General features: G+C 38.3%; 1 protein-coding gene across 1 annotated transcript; it reads left to right on the forward strand.

Moving 5' to 3' along the window:
* Positions 1 to 13,581: 13,581 nt before the first annotated feature.
* LOC147475556 (uncharacterized) lies at positions 13,582 to 14,118 on the forward strand. Its single transcript, XM_086585452.1, has one exon. It carries the CDS (start codon positions 13,582 to 13,584, stop codon positions 14,116 to 14,118), a length of 537 nt encoding a protein of 178 aa, XP_086441578.1.
* Positions 14,119 to 14,366: the final 248 nt, after the last annotated feature.

The raw sequence follows: 14,366 nt of genomic DNA on the forward strand, positions 1-14,366 counted from the left end.
TAGGCATAGTTACCTTGTTATCAACCACTCTGCTAGAACGGAGAGTGGTGATGGCATTTATCCCACCTACATTTTCATATTCATTACTAGTATTATCGGTTACCTCAAAGGTTGTGTTTGTTGTTTTAGGATTAGGTATTGCGTGACCTGGCAACACACCTTTGGTTTGGGCTTTATCTTGAGCCAACTGTTGGGTTAAATTATTAACGGATTGTAGAAGCTGTTGGTTAGATTGAGCCATGGTTTGGAAAAGTTTTTGGCTCACTTGTATGAAGGTGTCAAGGCGATCCGGTTGTATGGGTGTAGTAGTCACGGGTGGTGTGATTTGGAACTATTTCACGGAATTATTTATTGGTGGATTTTGATAATTATTATTGACCGAACGATACCTCTATTAGCATTATAATTATTATAATTACCTTGACCTTGTGCTTGACCTTGTCGAGGTTGCACTTGGTTGTTATAATTATTAAAATTACCCCGACCACTCGCCCTTGTCGTGGTGGAGCTTGGTTAAAGCCGTCGTTGGCCTAACATATTGATTATTGTACCCTTGAGGTGTGACTTGTTGGTTATTTCTCCAACCGGAGTTGAGATTTTGTCTCAAGGGGTTAGGTTCACTATGAATGGAACAAGCCTGTTCATAGGCTATAGGGACGATGGGAGTCGGGATGCTCGGGACTCCAAATGAAACTACATGGATTTGAATTTACATTCATGACGGGGATAGGCTTTTGTTGTCTGAGAAATGGCCTCTACCTTTTCCGAAAGTGATTCGATTAGAATTTTAAGCTCGAATCGTGTTTAATTTCAAACATCCCGTGGCCTTAATGTATTATTAGAGAACTAGCGAGCGGGAGTAATCGTCGATTACCCCCCCAATTATTATTTCTCTTAGTTTGGTCCTCTAAAAATTTATAAGCCTCAGAGGCTCCTTTTACTTAAGAAACTACCCCATTCATTATATCAAGGACTTCTTTATGGTGATGTTGAAGTCCTTTGAAAAAGGCACGAACTAACGTGTCTTTTGCTAGGTTATGGTGTGGACACTCTATAAGCGATCGGTGAAACGATTCCAAGCCTCTCGAAAAATGATTCATGAGGATTTTGTCGAAAGAAATGAATCTTGGAAAGCATCTCATCCGTCTTTAGGGGTGGGTAAAATGTTCCATAAACAATTTGAACAAGTTTAGCCCACGAGTCCACGTAATTAGGCGATTGGGCAGTTAACCAAAGACGCCTTTATCGGCTAAGGTGAAAGGGAATACCCTTAATTTAATTTGTTCCGTACCAACCGTAGGATGGTGGAATGTTGTTAGGACTTGTTCAATCCCTACGATAGCCGATAAGGTTTTTCGTGGTCTAAACCATGAAAAGCGGGTAACAAATTAAAAATATTTGGAGGATTCGAAATCCCCACCGGTCTGCTAGAACGATGCAAGATTTGGGGCTATCGCTCAAGGCTTTGTAGAAGTCCGAGAGAGGAGTCTCTCTTTCTTCCCCCATTATGTCAGGTGGTGTGTGTGAAATAGTAGCTAGAGGTGTAGTGTGTGGTATACTAGATAGACTTGTTTGTTGCCGTGTAATTACGTTTGTTGTTTTTGTTCGACCAGACCTTAATCTCATGCAAGACTAAGTTGAGCTTAATTAAACATGCAACACTCCAAACAATTTCGATATACTAGTAGAAAACCTCTAACGGAAATGCGAGGTATGGAAGAAAGGAATACCGATAAGCGTCCTTGCTTCGCTTTTATGAATAGCGTCTTGTTTACGCTTGTTCGGTGTATAGAGCGAGTTAGAACACTGAAAAATATGAAAGATCAAAGTTTGAATCAAAACCGCCGAAACCGAAAAATTTTAACACGTAGGCCATTGGGCGCGCAGATAGCGCTGTCGGCTCGAAAGTAATTTTCAAATTACGGTGTTTTAGCATGGGTAGCTACTCCACATGGGGCGGGTTGCTCGGTGGTAAATTGAATTACAGTGTTTGGCCGGTCGTCGCTTGGTATGGCGAAGCTTCGGTGGTAAACAAAATTCCAATAACTTAGCTGGTCGCTTCCTTCCTTGAAGTGGCGCTCCGTTATATTTTCTCGAATTTGTCAAAGCTGAAATGGGCAACCACAAGATGAAACAACCAAGGGTGGGTGGGTTTAATGGGACTTAAAAATGACTACTTCTACTATGAAAACAATGCTAAAGTGCAACTAAGATGGCAGCGGCGCCATTTGATAACTAAAAAATGAATAGTTTACCTACGAAATGAACGATGAATTCAATCCGTAAGTAAACTAAAACTGATCTTACAAGTCTCTATTATCAAAGTTTCTACTCTCGATGCGAATTGCACTAAGTGGAGTGATAATTGTAAAATGAATAGTCTACCTACGAAATGAACGATGAATTCAATCCGTAAGTAAACTAAAACTAATCTTTTACGAGTCTATTATCAAAGCTTCTACTCTCGATGCGAATTGCACTAAGTGGAGTAAGAAGTTCGTTCCACTCCTAGTTCCCTAGCATGGATTGTCTTCTAAGTCTAAGAAATCAGTCTTAAGTCAATGAGAGCTTTACGAAATGTTATGCTAACATGACGCGTTAATTTCACTAACGAGATATAATAAGTAACAAGATAAAATATAAACTAAAGTTAATCTACAAAGCTACGGAAATACGATTGTTTGAATCTAGATAAAGGATTAGAGGGGAATTGAATCCACCTCGAATCCAACTTAATAACCTAGTATAGATTGTCGTATCTCGATTCTTACGTTTTCACGTCAAGAATTTCGAGTCTAATCCCTAGTGTTCATGGCATTTCTACCGGATACTAACTAGCATGTGAGGTCGTCCACCCATTCTCATGGCGAAACACGACCTTCTAGAGTGGAATAGATTCTACAACCAATTCTATACTAAACAACTAAGTCTTCATCAAGGCTTCATCAACCCCTCTAATGGAGGTTTTAGCCTTGAGTCATCAAAACATCATTTCCCATTGAATCTAAACTAAACATAATATAAAGATTCTAACTTTATGAAATTTAACTAATCTAAATTAAACAATAACAAAATCTAATTAATAACTAAGCATTGAATAACAAGTAATAAATGAAATTAGATCTAACAATTGTAATTGACAAATCGAAATTGAATCAAGAACAACTATTTTATTATCTAATTCAAGGGAGAACAATCATTCAATACTAAATTTAAAACAAGAATAAAAACTAATTACTTTAATCTAAAACTAGATCTAGAATTCTATATATTAATTTAGGTCTTAACTAGCTACCATTAACTATCTACCATTAACAAAGATCTAAGCTTTTGTTTTTATACTTTCAGATCCAAAAATCGTGCATGGGCTTGGAGCCATGTTTTGGGCAGAGAATCGTGCCCAAAACCCATTCTTCAAATTCAAAAGGCCTCTTCAGCTGCAGTTGGCTTCCACAGACTTTTCGTCCACTTTTGCTCTTCTGATTGGGTCAAGGTTTGGACCATTGCAAAGCTCTTTCCGAGTCGGTCGTTTTGACATAAGGTAGGCCCAATTCCGAGGTCTGAGTCCAAATATATGGCATTCAGAAGTTCTCACTGACTTTTGCTCCTTTATCTCGCTAAAGTGGCACATTTCGCACATAATGGACTTTGAAGCCCGAAATGCATAAAAACACGTAATCGTATTAACTCTTACTTATTATTCACATAATTGGTCTAACAAGATGATTATTAAGGGGTTAAAACTACAGTTTTGGGCTCTTATCAAACCACCCAAACAAAGATTTTGCTTGTCCTCAAGCAAAGATGAGAAATTAGAATAAGTGACCAAAAATGGAGTTCTAACTACTCTCGTCAACTGAAATTTGAGTGCGATTGTATTGACCATATGCAACAAGGCCTTAAACCACTAGGAATTCCCTAGTGGACGAAGTTATAGCCCTCGTGAGAGTTTTCGATGAAGGTACTCACAAACTTCATCTATACTACAACGACTAAGAAAATAAAACTATTGTTTCCTTATTCATGCTCAACTATCTATACATCTCTCTAGCAATTGAATAAGAATAACCAAGTCAGAAACCTAAGTTAATATATGCATAATAATCTATCATCTACAATAACACATACACAATGAGTAGTACTATAAAATATTTAGCAAGTTTGTTTCTGAGAACTCGGAATAGCGTCTTTAAGTAGGTTCTCACAATAATAGTCAAGAAACAACACTCTGATTTTTCCACTCAAGTTTAAGCTACTCCAAAGTTAATACAGTGGGCACACTTTACCTTACAATCTCAATGACACACAGGAAGCCGGAGTCGATCAAACACATCTGCCACTTACTATCACACTAACCTATTCCTAATTGAGCTAGAGGTCTTTATTAGGTGTTTCGGGGATTAGGAAATGGTTTAAGAAGGAAGGAAATGGATATTCAAAAAGGACAAGTCTGAGATAATAGAGTCTTCATATTATGTAACTAGAGAAAACCTTGTTATTTACTTTTGCTTCTACACTTTGTTTCCATCCTTAGCCATATTTTTTTTTTCTTTTTCTTTGGCTTTTGACTCCTTTTATTCTATTTTTTTGAGTTTTTATTTTATTTCTATTTTTATTTTTCTTTTCTTTGGATGAAAACTTCTTTTCTTTATTTTCTGAAGCAACTAACTAATTTTTGTTTACACAGGTTTTTCTCTTCTTCTTTCTTCCTCATTCTATTCTCAGACTTATTCTAAATTGGGTAGGTTGATTTTTTTTTTTTTTTTATTTTGTTTTGTTTTTGTAACAGGGTAAAGGATTTGTGGTTTATGAAAGGCTAAAGAAAGGCTTAGTGGGGCGACTAGCGAAAAATATACTTAGGTCAGAATTTCTAGCTATATCGATCCAAAAAAGGGCCTAAATTCTCTTTTTTAGGATATGGTTTAGTGATCAAGCAAGTGGACGTGTGATTTTCTATCCGGATTTTACTTCTCCCTTGTGTCATTTCTTAAATGTTTCGGCTTCATATAAGGCTTTTAGGCTATATTCTCACAGGATTTGTAGAATAAGTACTCTAGCCTAGATTTGTAAACTTATCGCTAACAATCATAGATACTCATGTAATATATTTATAGATAGATACAAAGATTATTACCTACATATTAACCTAAGTTTCTAACAATTATTCTGATGCAAAAGCTATGTGAGACTTCTAGATTGTTAAGAGCATAGAGAAAGAAAACAATACCAATATTTCTAAGTGTATAACATAACTTATTTATTTATATTTTTGAATTTTTGAAATTTAACTAGAAAACAAGTGCATATTATACATATCTATATCCTAACAGATGTCTTAATTACACGTGTTTCTATGCCCCCCCAAACAAGAAGCATGCTTTGTCCTCAAAGCATTTAAATAAATAGGGTAGAAAAATACCATGGAAACGCGTGAAATTCTGGAACATCTGCAAAACAAGGTTAGAACATACTAATATAGGAAATAAAAAACTGACGCAACTTAATAAGAGTTCCACTCATTATGGGGTTAAGAGAATTAAATTGCTTGGGACATAAGCAGACACTAAATGGAATTAAAAACTTACCTTATCTCCGGACATGCATATTATCTACCCAATAGCATCATGGGTCTTGTATTTCAGCGGGCATGGCAAGTCCAAGAACAATTGCTAGCAAGACCCATAAGCGGTTCCTAGCCTACGTGTGTGATCACCTCGCGAAACCAAGCACCATAAGTAGTGCTTTGAAACAAATCTTCGAAAGACTGTTCTGGTATCAATGTAGGAGATGTCATCTCAAAATCTCTTTGATCAGTCCCACAAAAATCCTAGAATGACCCTCTGAAAATTTGAAAACCCGCGTTCGCAGAAAGAGGCGTCGCGCGCTCTAGGGTCCGAGATGATGATGGTCGTGCTCGATATGAGGGCGGTCGCTCGACTAAATTTCAGAACAAAATATCAGATGGCCTTGAAGCGGGCCTGTAGGGCTTGAGTCGCTTTCGGAGTTGCTGAAAATTGAAAAAAATGAGACGAAACGTGGGAAACGTGGGAGTGTAAGGTGAGTGATGGAAGTTAGGTGTAGTGTGGGTTGTGAGTGTAGAATAAATGAAGTTTATATAAAATCATGCTGGAATAGATAACACCACCCCCAAACAATTTGGGAAGGTGGGATCACATTAAACAATCACGCGACAATGAAAATAACGACATTATATTAATATTGTCATTCAAACAACATTTCACTACAAAAAGTCAAAATTAACTACGGAATTTAACAACGTAACATCCTATCTACTAAATATAATAAAAAAAAAACTATATCAAAACAACAAACAAGAAAAATCTAGCTGCTCTTCAAGGAGCGAGGTGGGGTAAGAATAGGAATTTAAGTGATCAAGAATGGAAAAACTAACACCCATTCCCCAAACAAATTTTGAAAACAGGTTTGTAAAAATTTGTTTTAAAAACGGGTCTTTTAAAGTCGATTCCCTAGACTTGCTAAATTACTATTTTTATATCTTTAAACTTTTTTACTTTTTATGAATTAGGTTTAATATAAAGGAAAACAATAAGCAGGAAAGACATAATTCACACCATAGAGAAACATGACTCAAAAACCGAGAAAACATGCAAGAGTGGAAAACATGAATTATGTGAAAAGTGGACTTAGGATCCGGTACTTACAGCCACACACTCCATAGGGAGGGCCCGGTTACTTGAATGGTGCATTCACCAATATATGGAAATGAAAGGAAATGCACCAAACACAAAAATTGAGTCGTTTATAGTCAGATACTCGAGACTTTATCTAAACATATGTATGAATATGCAGTTTATCATATATCAACAACCGAAATAGTTGTGGATCGTTCCATAAATAAATATCACAGAAAACATATCCAAACACAATCAAGCACCAAGATTTCCTACGACGCAGCCTAGTGGAATGAAAGTGAAGTCGGATAGACCTATAACATAACTGAGCAGGCACCTTATGTTTCATCTTTGAATGAGAGGGTGTCCTAGTGAATAAGTGTGGAAAAGTGAATGGTTGTGGAAGATATGGTGGATTGGGATAAGTTTTAGAGGGAAAGCATGGAAAAAATGAGGATGTGGGTTTAGCACAAAACTCATTCATGGTGTAGTTAGGGACTGTCTCAAGTCTGAAAATGAAGGTGTCAAGTGGTTTATCCTTGGGAAGTATTTGTTTACTAGGTGGATTTAAAAAATCATGAAGCACAAGAGAAACTAAAGGATCGAGTGCAAACTCGAGGTTCCTTTGAAAAGGTGGAGGGTGGGGAATATTGGTGAGGGGAGGTGAATGATTCTCAGCTAGCGCTCTCAAGTCCATATCATCAGAAATCTTGATATATGCAAGACATTCCTCAATAGGTGGGTCAAAAGGATCACTAGGATAGAGATTGAAAAATTCGTCTTCCGTCATAGCATCAAGGGATGAATGGTTGTTTGCAAGGGGGGACTCGCGAAGTGGTAAAGAAGCAGTGCAAAAGAGTTGCAGGAATTCTTCTTCGATTTGGTCTAGTACCAGTGGAGTCATTGTTAAAGTCGAATTTCCAAGGAAAGGAATTTGTTAATCTGTTTCTCGGAAACATGTTTTTGAAGTAATCTTGAGCTAAAGCTCTCGATCATGCTAACCTCTCCATTTGTCGATGAATCGGGATCTTGTGTCCTCGTTTTGAAAACATTTACCTCAACGGAAAAGATGGCCAAAGGACAAGGACATCGAACCATCGCTGGCGGTTTATGAGCGTTAGCGTTGGCAGTAGCCAAGAAGGCCCTAAAATGATAGGTACAGAGTCGTTAGTGACTTCGTGTCTAGGACAACGAAGTAAAATTTGGGTAGTAAAAATTTTGGACTTTAACCAAAGACGTTTTCAACCACACCCTTAGGATACTTAATAGACCGATCAGCTAATTGCAATGTCATTTTAGTAGTTTGCATCTCCTCTAGACCTATTTGTTTATACAAATAAAATGGGAGTAAGTTAACACTAGCCCCGTGTCTAGTAAGCTGTGATCGTCGTGTGAGAATCTCCTAAGGTGCATTATCTGATAGGGCGACCGAGGTCCTTGTACTTAACAATTCCATTATTTTTCGGATAAAGTTGGGAACTGCTCGGTTAGAAAGGCGTCTTTAGGTATGTTGGTCTTACGCCTAGCAGTGCACAACTCCTTAAGAAACTTAGCGTGGTTAGGTAGCTTTTTGATAGCTTCGAGAAAAGGAAGGTTTATCGTTAGATTTTTGAAAACGTTCCTAATCTCCTCAAAGTTAGTATCCCTGGTTAGCATGGCTAATTTTAGAGGAGCGGTGGTTTTGCTCTATATTTAGTGTATGGCTCGACTTGATGTGTAACCTTGGCTTTTCGTTTCTTAGGTTGTGGTTTAACCGGTACCTCTACGGTGGTAGGTTCTTGGTTTCTATTTCGGTATCTAGTTCGATATCCGGTGTAGGAGTATCTTGATGGGGTAACTATAGGCATAGTTACTTTGTTATCAACCACTCTTCCAGAACGGAGAGTGGTGATGGCATTTAGCTCACCTACGGTTGTAGTTTCCGTACTAGTATTACCGTTTACCCCAAAGGTCGTGTTTTTCGTTCTAGGGTTGGGTATCGCTTGGCCTGGAAACACGCCTTTTGGTTGGGCTTTTTCTTGGGCTAACTGTTGGTTTAAATTATTAACAGATTGTAGAATGTGTTGGTTAGATTGAGCCATGGTTTGGAAAAGTTGTTGGCTCACTTGTATAAAGGTGTCAAGACGATCCGGTTGTGTGGGTGTAGTAGTCACGGGTGGTGTGACTGGAATTATCTCGCGTTGATTATTTATGGGCGGATTGTGATAGTTATTATTTACCGGAACGATACCTCTATTAGCATTATAATTATTATAACTACATTGACCTTGTGCTTGACCTTGTCTAGGTTGCGCTTGGTTGTTATAATTATTATAATTACCCTGACCCTGTCCTTGTCCTGGTGGAGCTTGGTTATAACTGTGTGTTGGCCTAACATATTGATTATTATACCCTGAAGGTGTGACTTGTTGGTTATTTCTCCAACCGAAGTTAGGATTTTGTCTCCAAGGGGCGTTAGGTTCACTATTAATGGAACAAGAATGTTCATAGGCTATAGGACAGTGGGAGTCAGGATGCTCAGGACTCCAACAGAAACTACATGGATTTGAATTTACATTCATGACGGGGATAGGCTTTTGTTGCACAGAAATAGCCTCAACCTTTTTTGTGAGGGATTTAATTAGAGTTTTAAGCTCAGGATCTGATCTAACCTCAAACATACTGGTAGCCTTAACTGTGGAGGACGAACTACCGAGCGGGGGATATCATCACTCCCCCCCCAATTGTTATTGCGTTTAGTTTGTTCTTCTAAAAATTTGTAAGCCTCCGAGGCTCCTTTACTTAGAAAACTACCCCCATTCATTATGTCAAGGACTTCTTTAGGGTGATGTTGAAGTTCTTTGAAAAGGCAACGAACTACGCGTGTCTTTTGCTAGGTTATGGTGTGGACACTCTATAAGCAGATCGGTCGGTGAACGATTCCAAGCCTCGAGAAAATGATTCATGAGGATTTTGTCGGAAAAAATGAATCTTGGAAAGCATCTCATCCGTCTTTAGGGGTGGGTAAAATGTTCCATAAACAAGTGAACAAGTTTAGCCCACGAGTCCACGAGAATTAGGGCTTGGGGCGTTAACCAAGGCGCGCCTTATCGGCTAATGTGAAAGGGAATACCCTCGGTTTAATTTGTTCGCACCTACCGTAGGATGATGGAATGTTGTAAGGACTTGTTCAATCCTACGTGTGTGCGATAAGGTTTTTCATGGTCTAACCCATGAAAAACGGGTAACAAATTAAATATGTTTGGGGGGATTCGAAAATCCCCCACTGGGTCCGCTAGAACGATGCAAGATTTAGGGCTATCGCTCAAGGCTTTGTAAAAGTCGGAGAGAGGAGTCTCTCTTTCTTCAGCCATTATGTCAGGTATGGTGTGTGTGATAGTAGTTAGAGGTGTCGTGGGTGGTGTACTAGATAGACTTGTTTGTTGTCGTGTAATTACGTTCGTTGTTTTTGTTCGACCAGACCTTAATCTCATGCAAGACTAAGTTGAGCTTAACTAAACATGCAACACTCCAAACAATTCTGATATATTAGTAGAAAACCTCTAACTGGAAATGCGAGGTATGGAAGAAAGGAATACCGATTTGCGTCCTTGCTTCGCTTATGAATAGCGTCTTGTTTACGCTTGTTAGTGTATATAGCAGGTTAGAACACTGAAAAATATGAAAGATCAAAGTTCGAATCAAACCTGTGGAAATCCGGAAATTTTTAACGCTTTGGTATTTCCAAGTAATTTTCAGATTACGGTGTTTTTAGGGTGGGTCGGCGCTCCAAATGGGTCTGGTCGCTTCGATGTGAAGTCGAAGTTCCAGTGTTTGAGCGCCGGTGGTATGGTATGAAGCAGCCGCTTCGGTGGTAGACGAAATTCCAGTAACTTAGCGCGGGTCGCGCTCAAGGAGGGCGCGCGCGCGTTCAGTGTAATTTTCGCCCGGATTTTTTTTTTTTTTTCACTCGAAAATGGACAACCACAGTATGAATCAAACAAGGGTGGGTGGGTTTAATGGGACTTAAAAATGACTACTTCTACAAAGATAACAATGCTAAAGTGCAACTAAGATGGCAGCGGCGCCATTTGATAACAATAAAATGAATAGTCTACCTACGAAATGAACGATGAATTCAATCCGTAAGTAAACTAAAACTAGACTTTTACGCTTGGTTATCAAAGCTTCTACTCTCGATGCGAATTGCACTAAGTGGAGTAAGAAGTTCGTTCCACTCCTAGTTCCCTAGCATGGATTGTCTTCTAAGTCTAAGAAATCAGTCTTAAGTCAATGAGAGCTTTATGAAATGTTATGATAACAAGACGCGTTAATTTCACTAACGAGATATAATAAGTAACAAGATAAAATATAAACTAAAGTTAATCTACAAAGCTACGGAAATACGATTGTTTGAATCTAGATAAAGGATTAGAGGGGAATTGAATCCACCTCGAATCCAACTTAATAACCTAGTATAGATTGTCGTTATCTCGATTCTTACGTTTTCACGGCAAGAATTTCGAGTCTAATCCCTAGTGTTCATGGCATTTCTACCGGATACTAACTAGCATGTGAGGTCGTCCACCCATTCTCATGGCGAAACACGACCTTCTAGAGTGGAATAGATTCTACAACCAATTCTATACTAAACAACTAAGTCTTCATCAAGGCTTCATCAACCCTCTAATGGAGGTTTTAGCCTTGAGTCATCAAAACATCATTTCCCATTGAATCTAAACTAAACATAATATAAAGATTCTAACTTTATGAAATTTAACTAATCTAAATTAAACAATAACAAAATCTAATTAATAACTAAGCATTGAATAACAAGTAATAAATGAAATTAGATCTAACAATTGTAATTGACAAATCGAAATTGAATCAAGAACAACTATTTTATTATCTAATTCAAGGGAGAACAATCATTCAATACTAAATTTAAAACAAGAATAAAAACTAATTACTTTAATCTAAAACTAGATCTAGAATTCTATATATTAATTTAGGTCTTAACTAGCTACCATTAACTATCTACCATTAACAAAGATCTAAGCTTTTGTTTTTATACTTTCAGATCCAAAAATCGTGCATGGGCTTGGAGCCATGTTTTGGGCCAGAGAATCAGGCCCAAAACCCAATTCTTTCAGTCCAAAAAGGCCTCTTCAGCTGCAGTTGGTTTCCACAGACTTTTCGTCCACTTCTGCTCCTCTGATTGGGTCATGGTTTAGACCATTGCAAAGCTCTTTCCGAGCCGGTCGTTTTGACATGAAGGTAGGCCCAATTCCGAGGTCTGAGTCCAAAGATATGGCATTCGGAAGTTCTGCTAACTTTTGCTCCTTTATCTCGCTAAAGTGGCACATTTACGCACATAATGGACTTTGAAAGCCTGAAATGCATAAAAACACGTAATCAGTATTAACTCTTACTTATTATTCACATAATTGGTCTAACAGTATGATTATTAAGGGGTTAAAACTACAGTTTTGGGCTCTTATCATGGAGTAGGAAGTTCGTTCCACTCCTAGTTCCCTAGCATGGATTGTTTTCTAAGTCTAAGAAATCAGTCTTAAGTCAATGAGAGCTTTACGAAGGGGAATTATACTACGATGCAATATGAAATTGATTATTTGAATTTAAACTACGACTGCTATGGAAATACGATTGTTTGAATCTAGATAAAGAAATTAGAGGGGAATTGAATCCACCTCGAATCCAACTTAACGACCTAGCGTAGAATGTTGTATCTCAATTCTCACGTTCTTACGGCGAGAATTTCGAGTTCTAATCCCTAGTGTTCATGGCATTCCTACCGGATACTAACTAGCATGTGAGGTCGTCCACCCATTCTCATGGCGAAACACGACCTTCTAGAGTGGAATAGACTCTACAACCAATTCTATACTAACCACTAAGTTTTCATCAAGGCTTCATCAACCCCCTCAAATGGAGGTTTAGCCTTGAATCATTACGCAATCATTTCCATTTAGATTAAAACTAAACATAATATAAAGCATTGAAATTTACTTAATTTAAACAATAATGAAATCTAATTTAATGGCTAAAATGAAATAAACACAAGAATTGAAATTAGATCTAGAAATGGAAATGACAAAATCAAAATTGATAAAGAATACTACTTTATTGATCTAATCAAATTGAAGAGCAAAATTCAAAGGTTTAATCTAATACAATAATTTAAATGGAACTAAACTTAATCAAAACAATTCAATCTAGATCTAGAAGCTATTCTAATGGCTACTTTCTATTCTAAGCTAACTTTATTTTCTAACCTAAAAATCTACTAAATAATCTACCATTAACAATGAGCTAATCTTTTGTTTTATACATCCAGATCCAAAATCGTGCATGGGCTTGGAGCCATGTTTTGGGCAGAGAATCAGCCCAAAACCCAATTCTTTCGATCCAAAAGGCCTCTTGACTAGATTCGGCTTCAACAGAGTTTTCGTCCACTTATGCTCCTCTGATTGGGTCAAGGCTTGGACCATTGGAAAGGTCTTTCCGAGCCAGTCGTTTTGACATAAGGTAGGCCCAATTCCAAGGTCTGAGTCCAAAGATATGGCATTCGGAAGTTCTGCTGACTTTTGTTCCTTTATCTCGCTAAAGTGGCACATTTCTGCACATAATGGACTTTGAAGCCTGAAATGCATAAAAACACGTAATCAGTATTAACTCTTACTTATTATTCATACAATTGGTCTAACAGTATGATTATTAAGGGGTTAAAACTACAGTTTTGGGCTCTTATCATGACTCCTGACAACAATCAGCTAAAGTTGTCAATGAAACTGGGATTTTCGGCTTCTAATAATGAATCTGAGTATGAAGCAGTGATAACAGGGTTAGATCTAGCAAAAGATCTTGGGGTGATTCTAACTTGGTAATTTGTCAAGTAAATGGGGGATTTATAGCCCGCTGTCCAAGGATGGCGAAATACTTGGAGGTCCTACAGAGAAAAGCAAACAAGTTTGACAAGATCAGGTTTGCCCATCTAGGCCGCGGAGAGAACAGACACGCCGATGCACTGGCTTATGTGGCGGCAGTGCTTCCTGGAAAAGAGGGTCAATCTATTGAAGTGAGGGTGTTAAGCAAACCAAGTACCTCGGAGGAGGAAAGCGTTTGGCTCACCACTGAGGAGGATCCGGGATGGATGACGCCCATAAAGACTTTCTTGATGGGGGTAGAGATAGAAGACAAACAGGAAAGACGAAAGATGGAACAGGTGAGTCAAAGGTACACATTACTGGATGGGGATTTATATAAGAGAAACTTCAATGGACCATTGTTAAAGTGCATAGGGCCGCAGCATATTCAAGAAGTTTTGGCCGAGGTACACGAAGGTGATTGCGGAAGTCACTCAGCGGGGCATACAACAACCCACAGATTGATATCACAGGGGTACTTTTGGCATCATATGAAGAGGGATGCCACAGAGTATGCCAAGAAATGTGAAAAGTGCTAGAGATTCACACCGCTCATACATTCACCAGCAGAGCCATTACATAATATGTTCAGCCATTGGCCATTCACCATGTCGGCACTGGATATAGTTGGACCTCTGCCCATGGCGAGTGGCAAAAGGAGGTTTATGTTGGCCGCTATAGATTATTTTACCAAGTGGGTAGAGGGAGTGGCATTACAACAAGTAAAGTAAGAAAATGTGAAGAAGTTCCTATGGGAGAATATCATATGTAGGTCTGGGTTGCCACA

The sequence above is a fragment of the Coptis chinensis genome, chromosome 9 (assembly GCF_015680905.1).
Source record: "Coptis chinensis isolate HL-2020 chromosome 9, ASM1568090v1, whole genome shotgun sequence".
In the NCBI taxonomy this organism is placed as follows: domain Eukaryota; kingdom Viridiplantae; phylum Streptophyta; class Magnoliopsida; order Ranunculales; family Ranunculaceae; genus Coptis; species Coptis chinensis.